Source organism: Chelonoidis abingdonii, chromosome 10 (assembly GCF_003597395.2).
Source record: "Chelonoidis abingdonii isolate Lonesome George chromosome 10, CheloAbing_2.0, whole genome shotgun sequence".
Classification (NCBI taxonomy): Eukaryota; Metazoa; Chordata; order Testudines; family Testudinidae; genus Chelonoidis; species Chelonoidis abingdonii.
The window spans coordinates 28857627-28872898 of NC_133778.1; the positions used below are offsets into that span (position 1 = coordinate 28857627).

Below are 15272 nucleotides of genomic sequence, written 5' to 3' on the forward strand. Positions count from 1 at the left end.
GATTTGAAAGTATCTTGTTTCCTGATTGGTCCTCTGGTCAGGAGTTGCAGGTCACTGTTTGTTAACCCTTTACAGGTGAAAGAGACATTAACCCTTAGCTATCTGTTTATGACACCCCCTGTTCCACCCCCTGTGCAAAAAGTAACTAAAGAGAGATCCTTTCTCCCCCTTCCACACAAAGAATCTAAATTATTCAGTGAAACATAAAGATCTTAAAGTGACTGGAAAAATTGTAACAATAGACAAAAGTGTGATTTATTTTTAAAGTTGACTCTGTTCCTTTCAGTGAAAAATTTAGTTGCAAGAGAATGCAGAGATCTCTGAGCTGCTAAGAATGATGGTGACTGAAGAACTGCTATATAGGGTGGGATTTTCAAAAGCATTCAGCATTGGGCTAACTGTTCCATGGAAGTCAGGTGTAAAACTTGCATTGACTTCAGTGTGGGTAGAGTTCAACCAAAGCAGTGTGCTTTTTAAAATCTCACTCCTAGTGCCTGATCCTGTGCTTACTGAATTTAAAAGAAAGGCTCCCATTGCCATCAACAGACATTAGACCAAACGAGTAAAGGGCCCCATCTGGCATTTCTTTTTGCACGCTCAACTCCTGTTGATGTCAGTGGGGTGCTTGGGGTGAATGAGGAACACGTGATTGGGTTGAGAAGTTAAATCTTTTAGCGTAACACTGTTTGTTAAAGATGTTTTTATATTTTTGGTTTTTTAATAAGTAAACTTTATCCTTTGACAACAGAGGACAAATTAAAATAACGATCTCTTAAAACAGTATTGTTTTCTAAGGAGATGTACTTAACAGAAGATACACTGAAATATTCATTGGAACTGCAGTCTTGGGAAAAATTCTCCAAGGGCTAATGAATCCAAAGTTAAGGCTAGATAGCCTAATGTGCTTCTAAAAGGGAGGGTGAGGGGTGACTCTGCAAACAGAATGCAAATCAAAAGGGGTCAAAAGTTCTGAAAACCTTGAATTTTATCAACATGAAGTAGGGATCACTGCCTGAGGGATTTTAAAGTTTCAGTAGTCTGTGGTTAGGGACAGAACCGTCTACTTTGTTGCACGGGTACAATTAATGTTCTGTTTTTTGTAAGATGAATCTTTTTATGATGAATGCTCCAGATGCACACACCGGTTTGCTAAAAAGTGACTGATTCATTAATGCTTATGCAGCACTTTGAGAAAGTAAAATGTTATGTAAGTGCAAAGGCTAGAATTCATATGCATCAGCTGCCGCTTTAATTATTCTTTACTTTGGTTAATGTATGTCTGGCAAAGCTATCAAAACTGAAACAAGTGAAGTATATTTTTTCAGTTAGAGAAATTCTGTCTGAATACAATTCAGCTATCCCAGACCACCTATTGAAATGTTATGTCTGAACTTGGGCCTTAGGATCGTTTACATTAAAAAGGAGTTAGATCCCCCTTGTCAATTTAATATCATTAAAAGATCCTGAGAATTTAGAACAAATTAGTTTCACTGAAAGATCTGAAGTGCAAGAAATAGATTCAGGCATGTTAGCTAAAGACCTGTTCTGGCTCTATTGAAAACAATGGCAGATTGGCCACTGAATGTAATGGGAGCAAGAGCAGCCTTAGTTGCTCAGTTAAACCAATAGACAGACAACTAATTGCAATTGAGGGGAAGGATGAGGGGCAGCAGTTTAGAAGATATTGATTCTATTGCCAGCTCTTCCACAGACTTTCTGCATGACTCAAGTAATTAAAAGCCCATTTCTCTATTTTATATGAAAGGGGACAACTCACGTGATATAGGGCTCCAGGATTAGCCTGTTATCGCCCTGTGCCTTAATTTCCCCATCTGAAAATGTCCCTGCTTGATGGGAGTATTGTGCAGCTGAATTCATTCATGGTGGTAAAGCACTTTCAGATCAAATGGAAACTGCCATAGAGGTACAGCATAACCTTTTATTAAATGTTCTATATATTTAAAGTTATAAAAAAACTTTTTAAAGACTACAAAATGAGATTGCTGAAATCAGCTACAACACATTAAAAACTGGCATCACCCTCATAGTTTGAACAGATATTTAGTAACATGTCTGAGTGCACATTTTTGCCAGCTTGATACAAGTTAATGAATTATATTTAACTCAAAACATACATATGCAACAGAATGGGAAAGTTTTTCATGCTATGTTTTAAAGAAGCCCTCAGGTGGGTACAGGAATTTTAATTATTCAAATATGTGCATGCTCTGAAGAATATTAGGCCAAGAATTGCTTGTTTTCTTTGGCCTCGCCTGGAACTTTAATTTTTGGAGACAGCTAGAGCAGTCTTGTATAGCCCCACTATCTGTGTCCCTGACCCTCAGAAGGCAGAGAAACGTTACTGTGTCCCAGCAAAGGGGAGGAATTTCTATTCTCTTATATTGCCCCTAACTCTTTAGTGGTACAGGCTCCCATGGAGAAATCCAGATGATAACACCGCCAATTTTCCCTGACTGATAGGAGGGCAAGCATCTCAACTTATTGGAAAGGAAGGACTTCTAGTCTCCAGTTCATAATAGCCGACTACCAAGCACTAATGGCTAAGTATGACTTTCTGAACTATTTAAAAGATGCAGACTTTACTGACAGATGTATGCATCAGGACAGAGCTGTCATAGAGCTCTCATAGAGGAAAGCAAAATAGTTGCCAGGACTCCTCTTCAATCAGCAGTAGATGCAGCTGATACATCTTCCAGGGTGTTGGCTACTGCCGTTGGATTGCACATGGAATTGTGGCTTCATGCTTTGGCGTTTCCCAGAGAGGTTCAGTATACTACTGAGGACCTACCCTTTGAAGAGACTCATCTGTGTAATCAGAAGATGGAAAAGTCTTTACACACACTTAAGGACACCAGGGCCACGCTTTCCTCCCTGGGTATATATACTCCTGCTCTGAAAAGAAAATTTCATAGGCAGTCTTACAAGCCTAGACTGATGGGTCAACAATTCTACCACCAGAGACCTTCTGAGCCACCCCATAGGAGAAGAAGGTTCAAAACCCCATTTCCCTACACCTTCCACAGCACCTTCCTCAGATTCCTAGTGCCAGCCTTGGCTAAACATTATTTTTGATGGGAGCTTGAGAGCTGCAAACCAGATTGATTTCAAACAGTGTACTCATCAAACTGGCGGTCCATGAACACCATACTGACTGTTCCCCCAAAGTGATATCCGTGTTATCGTTGAAGAATCCCTGCCAAGTATGCATGGGGGTTCCCTTGCTTGCCTCCTCACTAGATGGGGAAGTCATTACAGATACATCACTGTGGAGTTGGGGAGCCCACAAGGACAACCATAGAGTGTAATGCACCTGGACATCTTGAAAGTCTAGGATGCATATCAGTCTTCTGGAGTTGTGAGCAGTTTGAAGAGCTTGTGAAGCTTTTCTTGTGTTCATTCAAGGTCACCATGCCTAACATCACAACCATCCCCCGAGTGCAGAAGCAGGCAGTCTGTTGAACTGGTGCATTGGCAATCAGATCTCCCTGTACCTCTCAGGAACCAGAATGTGCTAGTGGAGACTCTCAGCAGACACTTTGTGATTGATCACGAGTGGGAGCTATACGATTCTGTGGTGAACAATATTTTTACTTTATGCGGGACCACCTCCAGGGACCCGTTCGCATCCCAAACAAACAGGAATGCAAAATATACTGCACCAGAGGAGGCCTAGGTTGCCACTTGCAGGGCAACACTATTTCTTCCATGGTCAGACCACCTGAATTATGCTTTCCCTCCACTACCACTCTTGCCCCAGGTTTTGCACAAGATTTGGCAGGATAGATCATGCATCATCCTCATTGCCCCCAGCTGGCCCAGTGAGTTTTGATTCCTGAACCTCCTATGCATGTCATCTCGGGCATTGATCATTCTGTATTTTCTAATCTCCTGACCCAAGGGAACAGCAAGTTGAAGCAGGACCAACCCATGTCCACTTTATCTCAGGGCTTGGGTTTTGTATGGGCATTGTCTTTAAAATGATCATGTTGTGAAGCTATATAGAGCATCCTTTCTAATAGCAGGAAGGATTCCTCTAGGAAATGTTACCTAGCCAAATGGAAGAGTTTATCTGAGGATATCAAAGACATATATCCAGAGAAGCAGTGGATATTCCTCTTATTTTGGACTGTATTCTTTAATTAAAGACAGCAAGTTTGTCCATCAGCTCCTTTTGGCAGCAATCACAGGGCTACTCTATCTTCCCACACCCATTGACTAGCAGATTCTGGAATCGTCTAATCAGAACCTTTCTGGCTATTAAAAAAAAAAAGACTACCCCCAATGGGACTTGAATCTTGTTCTCTCAGTACTTATTATGCTTCCCTTTTGAACCATTGGCTTCTTGCTCCATGTGTCCACTTTCCATGAAGGTTGCATTCCTGGTAGCCATCTCTTCAGCTAGGAAGGTTGGTGAACTTGGAGCACGGGATGGTGCTATATTCCATAAGGACAAAATTTCATTGTGTTTACACCCTAAACTCACCTCCAGAGTAGTTTGATTTCATCTGAACCAGTCAGTTTACGTTGTGGTTTTCACAAAACCACATGCATCCTGAGAAGAAAGGAGATTGTTTGTCTCCATAGCAGAAAGAGTCAGAGGTTTGGCTGTATCTTCTCAAAGAATTTCAATATGGATCTCAGGATGTATTTTGTTCTGCTCTCAGCTGTCTAATCTTCCCCCAGACTCAGAGGATAAGAGTTCATTCCACAAGAGCATAAGCAGCGTCCATAGCATCACTTTAAGAAATGCTTCTCCTTGATATCTGAAAGGCAGCCACATGGAGTTCCATTCACATGCTTACGAATCATTATGCCTTGGTACAGGACTCCTCTGCTGATGCATCTTTTGGAACGGCAGTCCCCCATTTGGCTCTGCCACTTCCAGCCTCACATCCTTCTCCTATTTGAGTGCATCTTGTCAGTCACCCATAGTGGAATTACACATAGGGATCAGCACTTGAAGAAGAAGAAGAGAAAGTTACTTACCTTATAGTAACTGGTGTTCTTCGAGATGTATGGTCCCTGCTTGTATTCCATTACTCATCTTCCTTCTCCTCTGCTTTGGATCTTCTTTGATTTGCCGTGGAGAAGGAACTGCAGAGGCAGTCTGTCTGCCCTACCCCTTATTTCCTCGGTTCGAGGCCTGAGGTGAGCCAGGGTGCAGGTGTGGACCAATGGATGCTGCTTTCAGAACTCTCTGTCTATGGGTGCATGGAGCACATGTGTACCCCTCGGTGGAATACAGATAGGGACCACACATCTTGAAGAACCTCCAGTTGCTATAAGGTAACAAACATTGTCTTTCTGATTCACATATTAACATCCCGCTTTTGAAAGGGAAAATTTCCTAGAAATCCAAATCCTGTTATTGCATCAAATCTCAAACTAATTTGGTTCCACATTTGATACCAGCAAAACTATGCAAATGGGCACAAAATCATCAAACTAATCTATGGACTAGGAATGAGATCTGGCTAAGGGAAAACTGAGTGTGTTAACACAATAACCTTCTTTTGGACTCCAGGGCCTCTGAATCAGTTCTAACATTTGTGATGTGATTTCAAACTCAATTTGCAACTGTTTGCAGAGCTCTAGAGAGGACCTTCCCTAAGCAATTGCCAGCCACCTGATCCCACAGCTGCCTTTCCTAATCCAAGGAAACTGTGGCCTTGCTACCTAAACAAACAGCGTAAGACTCAAAGGGCCCTAAAAGACAGCACCAGATAGGAGAGATGGAGGATTGTAATGGAGAGGATTCACTGATGGAGGGGGATTGGAGTGAGGGGACATGGAGGGCTATAGGGAATCATAGGGTCTGCGATATTTTGGGATAGAGTAGCATCTGAGATCTTGGGACCTTATCCATACAAAATTTCATACTAGAGCTTGTCACAAAGCAGGGGAAAAATGTTGTGAAATTTTGTGGGGGAGGGATAGCTCAGAGCATTGGCCTGCTAAACCCAGGGTTGTGAGTTCAATCCTTGAAGGGGCCACCTTAGGGATCTGGGGCAAAAATCAATACTTGGTCCTACTAGTGAAGGCAGGGGGCTGGACTCAATGACCTTTCAAGGTCCCTTCCAGTTCTAGGAGATAGGTATATCTCAAATTATTAAATTAAATGTATTAAATTTCCCCAGTCACACTTTGAACTTTAACAAAAAATTCACTTGCATTTTGAAAAATTTTGACCAGTTCTATTTCAAATCTTCTTGAAAGGTTCCTTGTTAGTGGAAATGCATTTTGCTATGTGGGGACAAGTTTTCTGTGTATTCTTATGCTCTTTTTTGTAATAAGATCATGTAGAAAACTGTCCTCAGCTTATTAAAAGTGTATATTTGTTTATGCTGGGGACTGGTTTGCTTATACGTATGTTAGCAGCGCCAGGCACTGACAGCTAACTAGAGACTGCTGTATCTATTTAATTTTGAGGCTAGAGTTTGCATGTCTTGTTTTTACTCTGGTTGTAGTCCTTTAACCATGGCAAGAATTATTTAAAGGAGATAAGGAGATTATAATAAAAACAATGAGGAGTCCTTGTGGCACCTTAGAGACTAACAAATTTATTTGGGCATAAGCTTTCGTGGACTAGAACCTGACATCAGAAATTACAACATTCAGAAACCAGCAGGAGAACACTTCAACCTCCCTGGTCACTCAATAACAGACTTAAAAGTGGCCATTTTGCAACAACAAGACTTCAAAAACAGAAGCCAACGTGGAACTGCAGAACTGGAATTAATTTGCAAACTGGACACCATCAGATTAGGCCTGAATAAAGACTGAGAGTGAATGGGTCATTACAAAATGTAATTTTACCATACTTATTTCCCCCTATTCTTACTTACACCTTCTTGTCAACTATTTGAAATGGGCTACCCTCATTACCACTACAAAAGTGATTTTTCCTCCCTTGATATTCTACTGTTAATTGAATTGTGTCATTAGACTGCTGACCCCCACTTGGTAAGGCAACTCCCAGCTTTTCAAATACTATGTATATATATACCTGCTGCTATATTTTCCACTCCAGGCAGCTGATGAAGTGGATTCTAGCCATAAAAGCTTATGCCCAAATAAATTTGTTAGTCTCTAAGGTGCCACAAGGACTCCTCGTTGTTTTTGCTGATACAGACTAACACGGATACCACTCTGAAATCTGTCATCGTGCAAGGCAAGGAGATTATAATGTTAGCTGTTACTGTCATTGTCTAAACAGGAGTAACTTGTGAAGTGTGTGTGAAATACTTCTTGGGCTCAATTCTCTCCTGCATCAGAGTTCCACTTGGTGCAGGGGAGGTGAGGTTATTAGGGAACAGATTAAGCTTTCCTGATTCTGTGCTGGTCCAGACTTGGTGTCAGCTTACTGGTTGCTCTAAGGCCTTTATGCCAGTGGAAGTTCAGTGTAAAATAGTAGTGCTCTGCCATACACCAGTGTACCTCTCTCCTCTCCTTCCTTGGCACATTCCTTGTGTGTACGTGGTGCAGGAGCCAGTTCCAACAGTTTTACCACACCGGGGAGTTCCCCCGTGTCACGAAATGCAAATCAGTTCTACGATGATTACAACCAGAGCTGGTCAACACTGTCCACATTTAACTCTTTTGAAACACTAATGGACAGGAACATTGTTATAAAACGTTTCCCCTTTAAAAAAAACAACAACAACAGCTAATAGGGCAAGTTGAAAACATTTAAATTTGAAATTTTGATGGGGCGGGGGGAAGGGACAAATTCTTCCAAGAATGTTCTGTGTTTTTTTCTTTGACCAGCTCTAACTGGGGCCTTTGTCACCTTCCCCATTTGCACTCCAATCATGGCAAGAAAGTCTACCTCTCACTGCAGCCACTGGGAGCAGGGATTGGACTCTTGCTCTGGCTGCTCCAGACTGTGACTCCCTGGCTGCTGATGCTGATACCTTTTCCCCTTCAAATGGCCAGGAAGGATATAGCCTCTCCCAACAGATGGGATTAAACATTCCCACCCAGCAGGAGCAGGTGATCCCATCCCAGAAGTCAGGGGGACATGGGTTGAGCTTCCCCAGCCCCTAAGCTGTGCTGGGAGGATGAGGTAAAGAAGGGTAGAGGATCTGGAATGTTAAGTAGAGCACTCACCCAGTGGCTGAACAGGAAGTGAGGATTTAGGTAGATCCTCTTCTAGTTGCCACGGGGTGGAGGCACATTGACCAGGGAAAGGTAAGTAGGTAGACCACCATTCTGGCTGCCAGGGCAGCAAACTTCTTCCAGAAGTTTACAATGTTCAGGGATCTTGCTCCCAGTAGGTAGGACAGAGGGTAGAGACAGACCCAGTAACTTGGGGGCAGATATGCAAAAGCCCCTTTATGGCAGTCCAAGCGGGGTAATCCCCCTTACAGTAACTAGCGGGGGTTGGTAGCTCTTGTGGTGTCTCAGGGGGGCTGGGATGGTGGTAGGTGTTGCAGCAAACTCAGAGGGAGGTGGATCGTTTAACTTCCACTCCATGTTCAAAAGGGAAGGGGAGAGCCTCTTCCCAGCAACTTGGAAGGGGTAGAATCCCCTGTCAGTGGCTAAAGACAGGGTATATACTCTCCTATGCCTGGCCCCTTTCAACAGCCAGGAATGTCTTTAAGGAGCAGATCACTCTCTTCTCAGCAGCCTTTTGTTCAAATACATTTGAGTCTCTTAATAAATTGCTCTGATACATTATCTTTACTGTACAGCAGCAGGAAAAGATCCTGAAAACATATTTGTAAAAGGAAAAGTTCAAGGGAAAGTAAAGCTAGTTCTGATTCGGTTGTTTACCATCAATCAGACTGTTGCTTGGCAGGGACTGGATGACTATGAGCCTGAACAAGCTGAAAAGGGGCAGGAAAAGAAGTGGAGGCAGCATTCTTCCTATTTAAAGCTGCATCACTTCAAAAAAGTGTTTGCAGACTGTGACGGAGCTGGTGCTGAAGAAAAGGGGCTTGCAGACTTTGTCCTGGAGCTAGTACTGAAAGGAAAAGATCCCACAGCTGACTTCATGGTGCTAAAATAAGCTTAAGTTTTTGCACTTTTTGCTGCCCAGGAGGATACACATGTCTAATATTTAGACATGATGGCAATCTGGGTGCAAACAAGAACTTTTTTAATTCTTGCTGCTTTATTAGGGCAATTTATAACAATAAAAGCACAAGAAGAATTTCAAGAAGAATTTGTGGGTGGTGAGTTTCCTTTTTTCTTTGTGTGCAGCCTGTTTATTGCATAGTTTGGATAATAAGTGCACTAGAAAGCCTCTGGGATACAGTAATTGTGAGACTTTTTGGTTTAAATGCAGAGAAGGGGGCTGAGAGGTTTGCACCTTGGGAATCTGATCGGAAGACAACTGAGTTTTTTAAAGCTGGAGCTTTGCAGGGTTCCCAAGTCTCTTGCCTTCGGTGGAAGATCGGGGGAGAACAATTAAATGCAAAATGTTTTCTGTGGAGCATTTAGGAATAAACTGTGTTGCTTGGCATTAACTCCGTGTGGGGCTGGGGAGACTGGAAAGTTTCAACAAAAGAAAGTGCTTGGGATGAGACTAAATGCAGTCTCTGGGGTTGGAAACTAGCCTGAACAATCTGAGCGAGTTGAGAGAAATAAACACAGAAGCCTTGCAGGGTGGAGTCTTTTTGCACCGAGCTGCATCTGCTTTATTACATTCTTTGTTTTGGGTACATTTTTCTTTCTTTCTTTCTCCCGGTTTACTTCCCAGGGACAGGATTTGATGGAATCCAGGCTTTTCTTGCATGATATTTCCCCACCCTTTTGACTTGCTTATCTGGACAGTGATAGTTTTCTCCAGGATGTTTGAAAGAAGCAAACTTCATACTGTACTTATGTGGCATGGCAGGCTTTATGTTCCTTTATAGTTAATATCATGTAACTGCAAGAAAGTGATGGATATTCAGGAAACTTTGTAACGGCCTTTTCTACTATGTTGCCAAATTCAGATGCATTGGTGTATTATGTCTTTTTGAAAAGTGTAAAGACTAGTTATATTTAATCCAGTAGGTATAGTGCCCTAGGCTAGGTTTCTCACATAATAAATCATTGCAGAGGTTAATGGGAAAAGACGTAGAAATGACTAATAGGCTAAAATTCAATGCAAATGACAATGATTTTATTGCATCCTATCATGCAGTTTCCCGTTTGTCTGATTTGTTATGTTTTATTATTAAATCCTCTCCCATAATCTGCAATACAGGGCACTGCATAAGTGATGGGAATTCAAATCCTAATGAATAAAACAGTGAAATTATTTTGAAAATGTTTGCACTCCTGTGGGAGAAAATGAGAAGTTTATGATTCTGTACATTGTATAAGAAGCCCTATAGAGGGAGCACTTTGTGTAGTCTTGGGAGTATATTTCATATGATTGCCATAAAGTGGAATGTATCTTGTACATTTTTCAGATATAATGGTAACTAGAAAGGAAGAACCTAGATGTAGAATATCAGGCTATTAAATGAAGAACATGGAGCTTCTAATTTCATTTATGACCTTCCTGTAACTTTAAAAAAAAAAGGCAAATTTTAAATGAGATTTCTGCAGGCATAATACATGCCGTTTATTTGCTCATTGCTATTATGGGAACTATGGGTTAAGCCCTTGATGTAACAACATTTTTTCAAATGCACTTTATATATACTGAAGTCTCAGTAAACAGTGACGTGCATTTGAGAGGCCAGATTGTGAAATGTGGTATCATAAGATAACTTGTCTCTTGCATCATTTTCAGTTATTACTCTTTCTGCTTAAGAATGCACTGGCTTGTGCTTAGCATAATTACATGAGGAAACTCCTCCTGCCATGCTCAGTGTAAAAAATGAAACTGTTCGATTATTTGGAAAGAAAATATGTTTGTATTGAAGTGGGGAAGGAAATTCATCTCTATAGTTTGTTTGTATCTCAGCCTGGTGCACTTGTTTAGCTGTATATGAAAAATGACATTAAATTCTGATTAAGAGCCTGATTTAGGCCCATAAATGCAAAGAAAATTCACAGCTTAGTTTGTCCTGAGCTCATTTTGTTGTCATGCAAGTTACTGCGAGGGTCTGAGATCAGTGCATAGTGTCATGTACTGTAAGTGATTCAGTACAGCTCCCCTTCCACCTCTTCCCTTCTCCCCGCAAAACTGCCTTGAACTGCTAAAGAACAAATGATAGCAGGTGCGTGCCATACTTCCCAAATTACAGGTGTATCTGGGGAAATGGGGGGCGGGGGAGTGTTTTGGAAATCTTAGATTAGAATGACTACCAGTCTTGCTGCTTTTGAAAAAAATGGAGAACTCTCTGCATTGATTTAGCATTCCCACACTAAAAATATAAAATAAATAAATAAAACTTCTACCAACAGGGAGGAATGAAGAAAAACACACAGCTGTTGCAAATATAACTAACAGAATGTCTATGGTGCTCAGCATGAGACCGGGGTGCCCATGTATGTGGAAGGACAGCTAGATTAAAAGTAGTAAAGCAAGTAGAAAATTCCTGAATGGATTTCAAAGGACGACTAAGTAGGTGCACTAAAGGACTTTACAAACAAAGACATCATTTATCAATTCTCTGTGATGCTTATAATCACTTTAAAATTAAATCTATTTCCCTACAGAATCTTTCTTCCCCAATGCCAGTGCATATTGATTTGTTTTGGTAAGGTTGCTCATGATAAGATTACTTGGTTGGCAGTAGTTAGGTATGGCAAAGACATGGTAAATGCATGTTAAAAAGAACAAAAATTTCAAACATATGGTAAAATAATGGTAGGCCTAATTATGGGACTAGCCACCTTGACAGTGTTCCTTTAAGTGTCATTTGGAAGTGCAGTTTGATACCATGTAGGTAAGTGTGCTATAAATGCCTCGGTAGAGAGAAGGATGCTGGTCTTCAGTCTAAATTCTGTGTACTGGTCCAGGCTAGTTTAGGAGTGCAAGAAGGTCAAATGGAGCCCACATGGTGGCTGAAATTGTGGTTTGAGGGCCATACATAGCCTTCCAGTACTTGGCCCAGTAGTGAACATTGGGAGTAGGCATTAGTTAAGGTCCTCTTCCTCCTGCCTTAGGGATCAGAACAGGGGAAACTGTTGGCAGAACCATTGCATGCTCCTAGACCAGTGGTTTTCAAACTGCAGGTTGTGACCCAGTACTGGGTCGCAGAATGTAAGGCACTGGGTCGTAGCAGCTCTGGCCAGCACCGCCGACCAGGCTGTTAAAAGTCCCATAGGCGGTGCTACCTGGCTAAGGCAGGCTAGTCCCTACCTGTTCTGACACCACGCTGTGCCCTGGAAGCAGCCAGCAGTAGGTCCGGCTCCTAGATCGGGGGGCCACAGGGCTCTGCATGCTGCCTCAGCCCTGAGCACCAGCTCCGCACTCCTATGGCTGGTTCCTGGCCAATGGGAGCTGGGGGTGGGGGGCAGTGCCTGCAGGCAAGAGCCACGTGGGGCTGCTTGCATGCCTCCACCTAGGAGCCAGACCTGCTGCTGGCTGCTTCCAGGGCACAGCGCAGTCTGTGGTGCCAGGACAGGCAGGAAGCCTGCCTTAGCACTCTCCATTGCAATGCTGACCGGGAGCCCTCCTCCTGCACCCCAACTCCCTGCCCCATCCCAGAGCCCCGTCCCACACCCTGAAGGCCTCATTCGCAGCCCCACCCCACAGCCCTCAGCTTTACCCTCTTCCCCAGCTCTGAGTCGCTCCCACACCCCAAACCCCTCATCCCCAGCTCCATTGAGTCGTGAGCATCAACAATTCTCTTCAGCTGGGTCGCCAGAAAAAAAGTTTGAAAACCACTGTCCTAGACCATTCCTTGCCTGTGCACCAACTCTGCCAGTTTCCTTAAAAACCATCCATAGTGACACACCACAAGAGTCATTTCATGAAAACTAGAACATTGCTGTCTTCACTCTTGCTTGTCTGAATCTGAGTTGAGATACTGGGAATTGCCTCAGTGCAGGAAGATTTGTAGTCTCCTTCAAACTCCATCTGGATATGGTAGTGCTTACCTGTGGCAATAATTTCCTGGATTTCTGTGTGTTGTTATGTTTTCTGAGTAGTTCAGTTTACTTCTCTTACCAGCTTTTGGTTAAATTTACTCCAAAATGTGAAAAATTTCCTTGCCTTCTGCACGCATTCCAATATCTTACACCTATAACATCCCACATATTGTGAGATCAGTCCCACTCCCACTGAAGGGTGCTTGGGCAGGATTGGGCCATTTGGGTTTTTCTTGTTCTTCTGAGTGAGCAAGCTCTTAAAAACTCTAAAAAAAAAATCTCAAGCATGATCCTCCCACAGAGAAGGTCTTTTCCCTTTGTGACACTGTCACGCCTGCCCTAGGACTCAGTGGAGGCTTCTCAATAAGGTTGGGAACTACACAGAGGGAAGAGAGATGGAGTCTGGCCAGAGTGGAGATATGAATGAATAGCACTGTGTGTGGTGCATGTTGGGCTGGAAGATATGCACATTGTCTCCTCAGTGGCCTCACAGAACTAATCTGGTGTTGTTCATAAAACCTCAGCTCCTGGAGTCATCTGATTACATAAAAATCTCTGCTTCCATTTTTTTAAAAAAAGAGACATTTCTGGATCTTATGGCGGCAAAAGAGAGTTGGAAAATATGACCCCTAAAGGCTATGGATTTGTCAAGAACAAATTATACCAAACCAATCTAATTTACTTCTTTGACAGGGTTACTGGCATAGTAGATGGAAGGGAGCAGTGGATGTGGTATACCTTGATTTTAGTAAGGCTTCTGACACACTACCACATGACAGTCTCATAAGCAAACTAAGGAGATATACTTTAGATAAAATTACTATGAGATGGGTGAAAAACTGGTTGAAAGACTGTACTCGAAGAATAGTTATCAGTGGCTCCCTGTCAAACTGGGCAGATGTATCGAATGCGGTCCCACACGGATCAATCCTGGGTCTACTACTATTCAGTGTTTTCTTTAAGAACTTGAATAATGGAGTGGAGAGTATGCTTATTACATCTGCGAATGACAACAAGCTGGGAGGGGCTGCGAGCACTTTGGAGGACAGAATTAGAATTCAAAATGACTTGGGAAATTGGAGAATCCGTCTGAAATCAACAAGATGAAATTCAATAAAGACAAGTGCTAAGTACTGCACATAGGAAGGAAAAATCGATACACAACTACAAAATGGAGAACAATTGGCTAGGCAGTAGTACTGATGAAAAGGATCTAGGAATTATAGTAGATCACAAATTGAATATGAGTCAACAATGTGAAGCAATTACAAAAAAGGCTAATGTCATTCTGGGGTATACTAAGAGAAGTGTCATATGGAAGACACTGGGAGGTAATTGTCTTGCTGTACACAGCACTGGTGAAGTCTCAGCTGGAGTGTTCAGCTTTGGGAAAGATGTGGATAAACTGGAGAGTGTCCAGGAGAGAGCAACAAAAATGATAAAAGGTTTGAAAACCTGACCTATCAGGAAAGGTAAAATAACTGGTCATAGTCTCAAGAAAAGAAGACTGAGGGTGAACTTGATACCAGTCTTCAATATTTCATGGGCTGTTATAAAGAGGATGGTGGTCAATTGTACTCCATATCTGCTGAAAGTAGGGAAAGAAGTAATGGGTGTAAACTGCAGCAAGGAAGATTTAGATTAGATATTAGGAAAATCTTTGTAACTATAAGGGTACTTAAGCTCTGGAATAGGCTTCCAAGGAGGTTGGGGAATCCCTACCATTAGAGGTTTTTAGGAACAGGATGGACAAACATCTGTCAGGGATGATGCAGATTTACGTGGTCCTGCCTCAGTGCATGGGGCTGGACTTGATGATCTCTCAAGATCCCTTCCAGCCCTACTATGAATCTATGAAAAATCAGAAATTGAATAAAGATTGGAAATGTATTTTTAAAACCTCATGATATTTTGGCATCTGACTCATGATTTTTGAACATGTGTGACTGGCAGTGCTGCTCCTCCATCTGTGAAACTGTGTAGAAAAAACTCTCCAAGGGGAACCTCTTGGACATTTCCTCCCACCATGGGAGCTGGCAGTTTAGTTCAAAGTTATGCAATCTGCTTAGAAGAGAGAGAGTGTGGTTCACACAAGTGATGCACATCTGCTGAATACCTGTAAAAGATCATATCTACTCATTTAAAAATTTAATTGAATTTAAAAATAATTGTGTGCTTTGCTTTATAGTACTGGAATTTTTACCACAGTGTTTATAAATACAGATTATTGCCATAGAAACCACATCATCATCTCATCTCTTTCCTTCTCTCTC

General features: G+C 42.2%; 1 protein-coding gene across 1 annotated transcript in view; it reads left to right on the forward strand.

Moving 5' to 3' along the window:
* Positions 1 to 8901: 8901 nt before the first annotated feature.
* Positions 8902 to 15272, forward strand: part of COL5A2 (collagen type V alpha 2 chain) — a 183207-nt gene continuing 176836 nt past the window's right edge. The window contains exon 1 of the mRNA XM_032802587.2: positions 8902 to 9197. Coding sequence (XP_032658478.1) covers positions 9089 to 9197 — 109 coding nt within the window. The 5' untranslated portion in view covers positions 8902 to 9088. The remainder of the gene's footprint in view (positions 9198 to 15272) is intronic.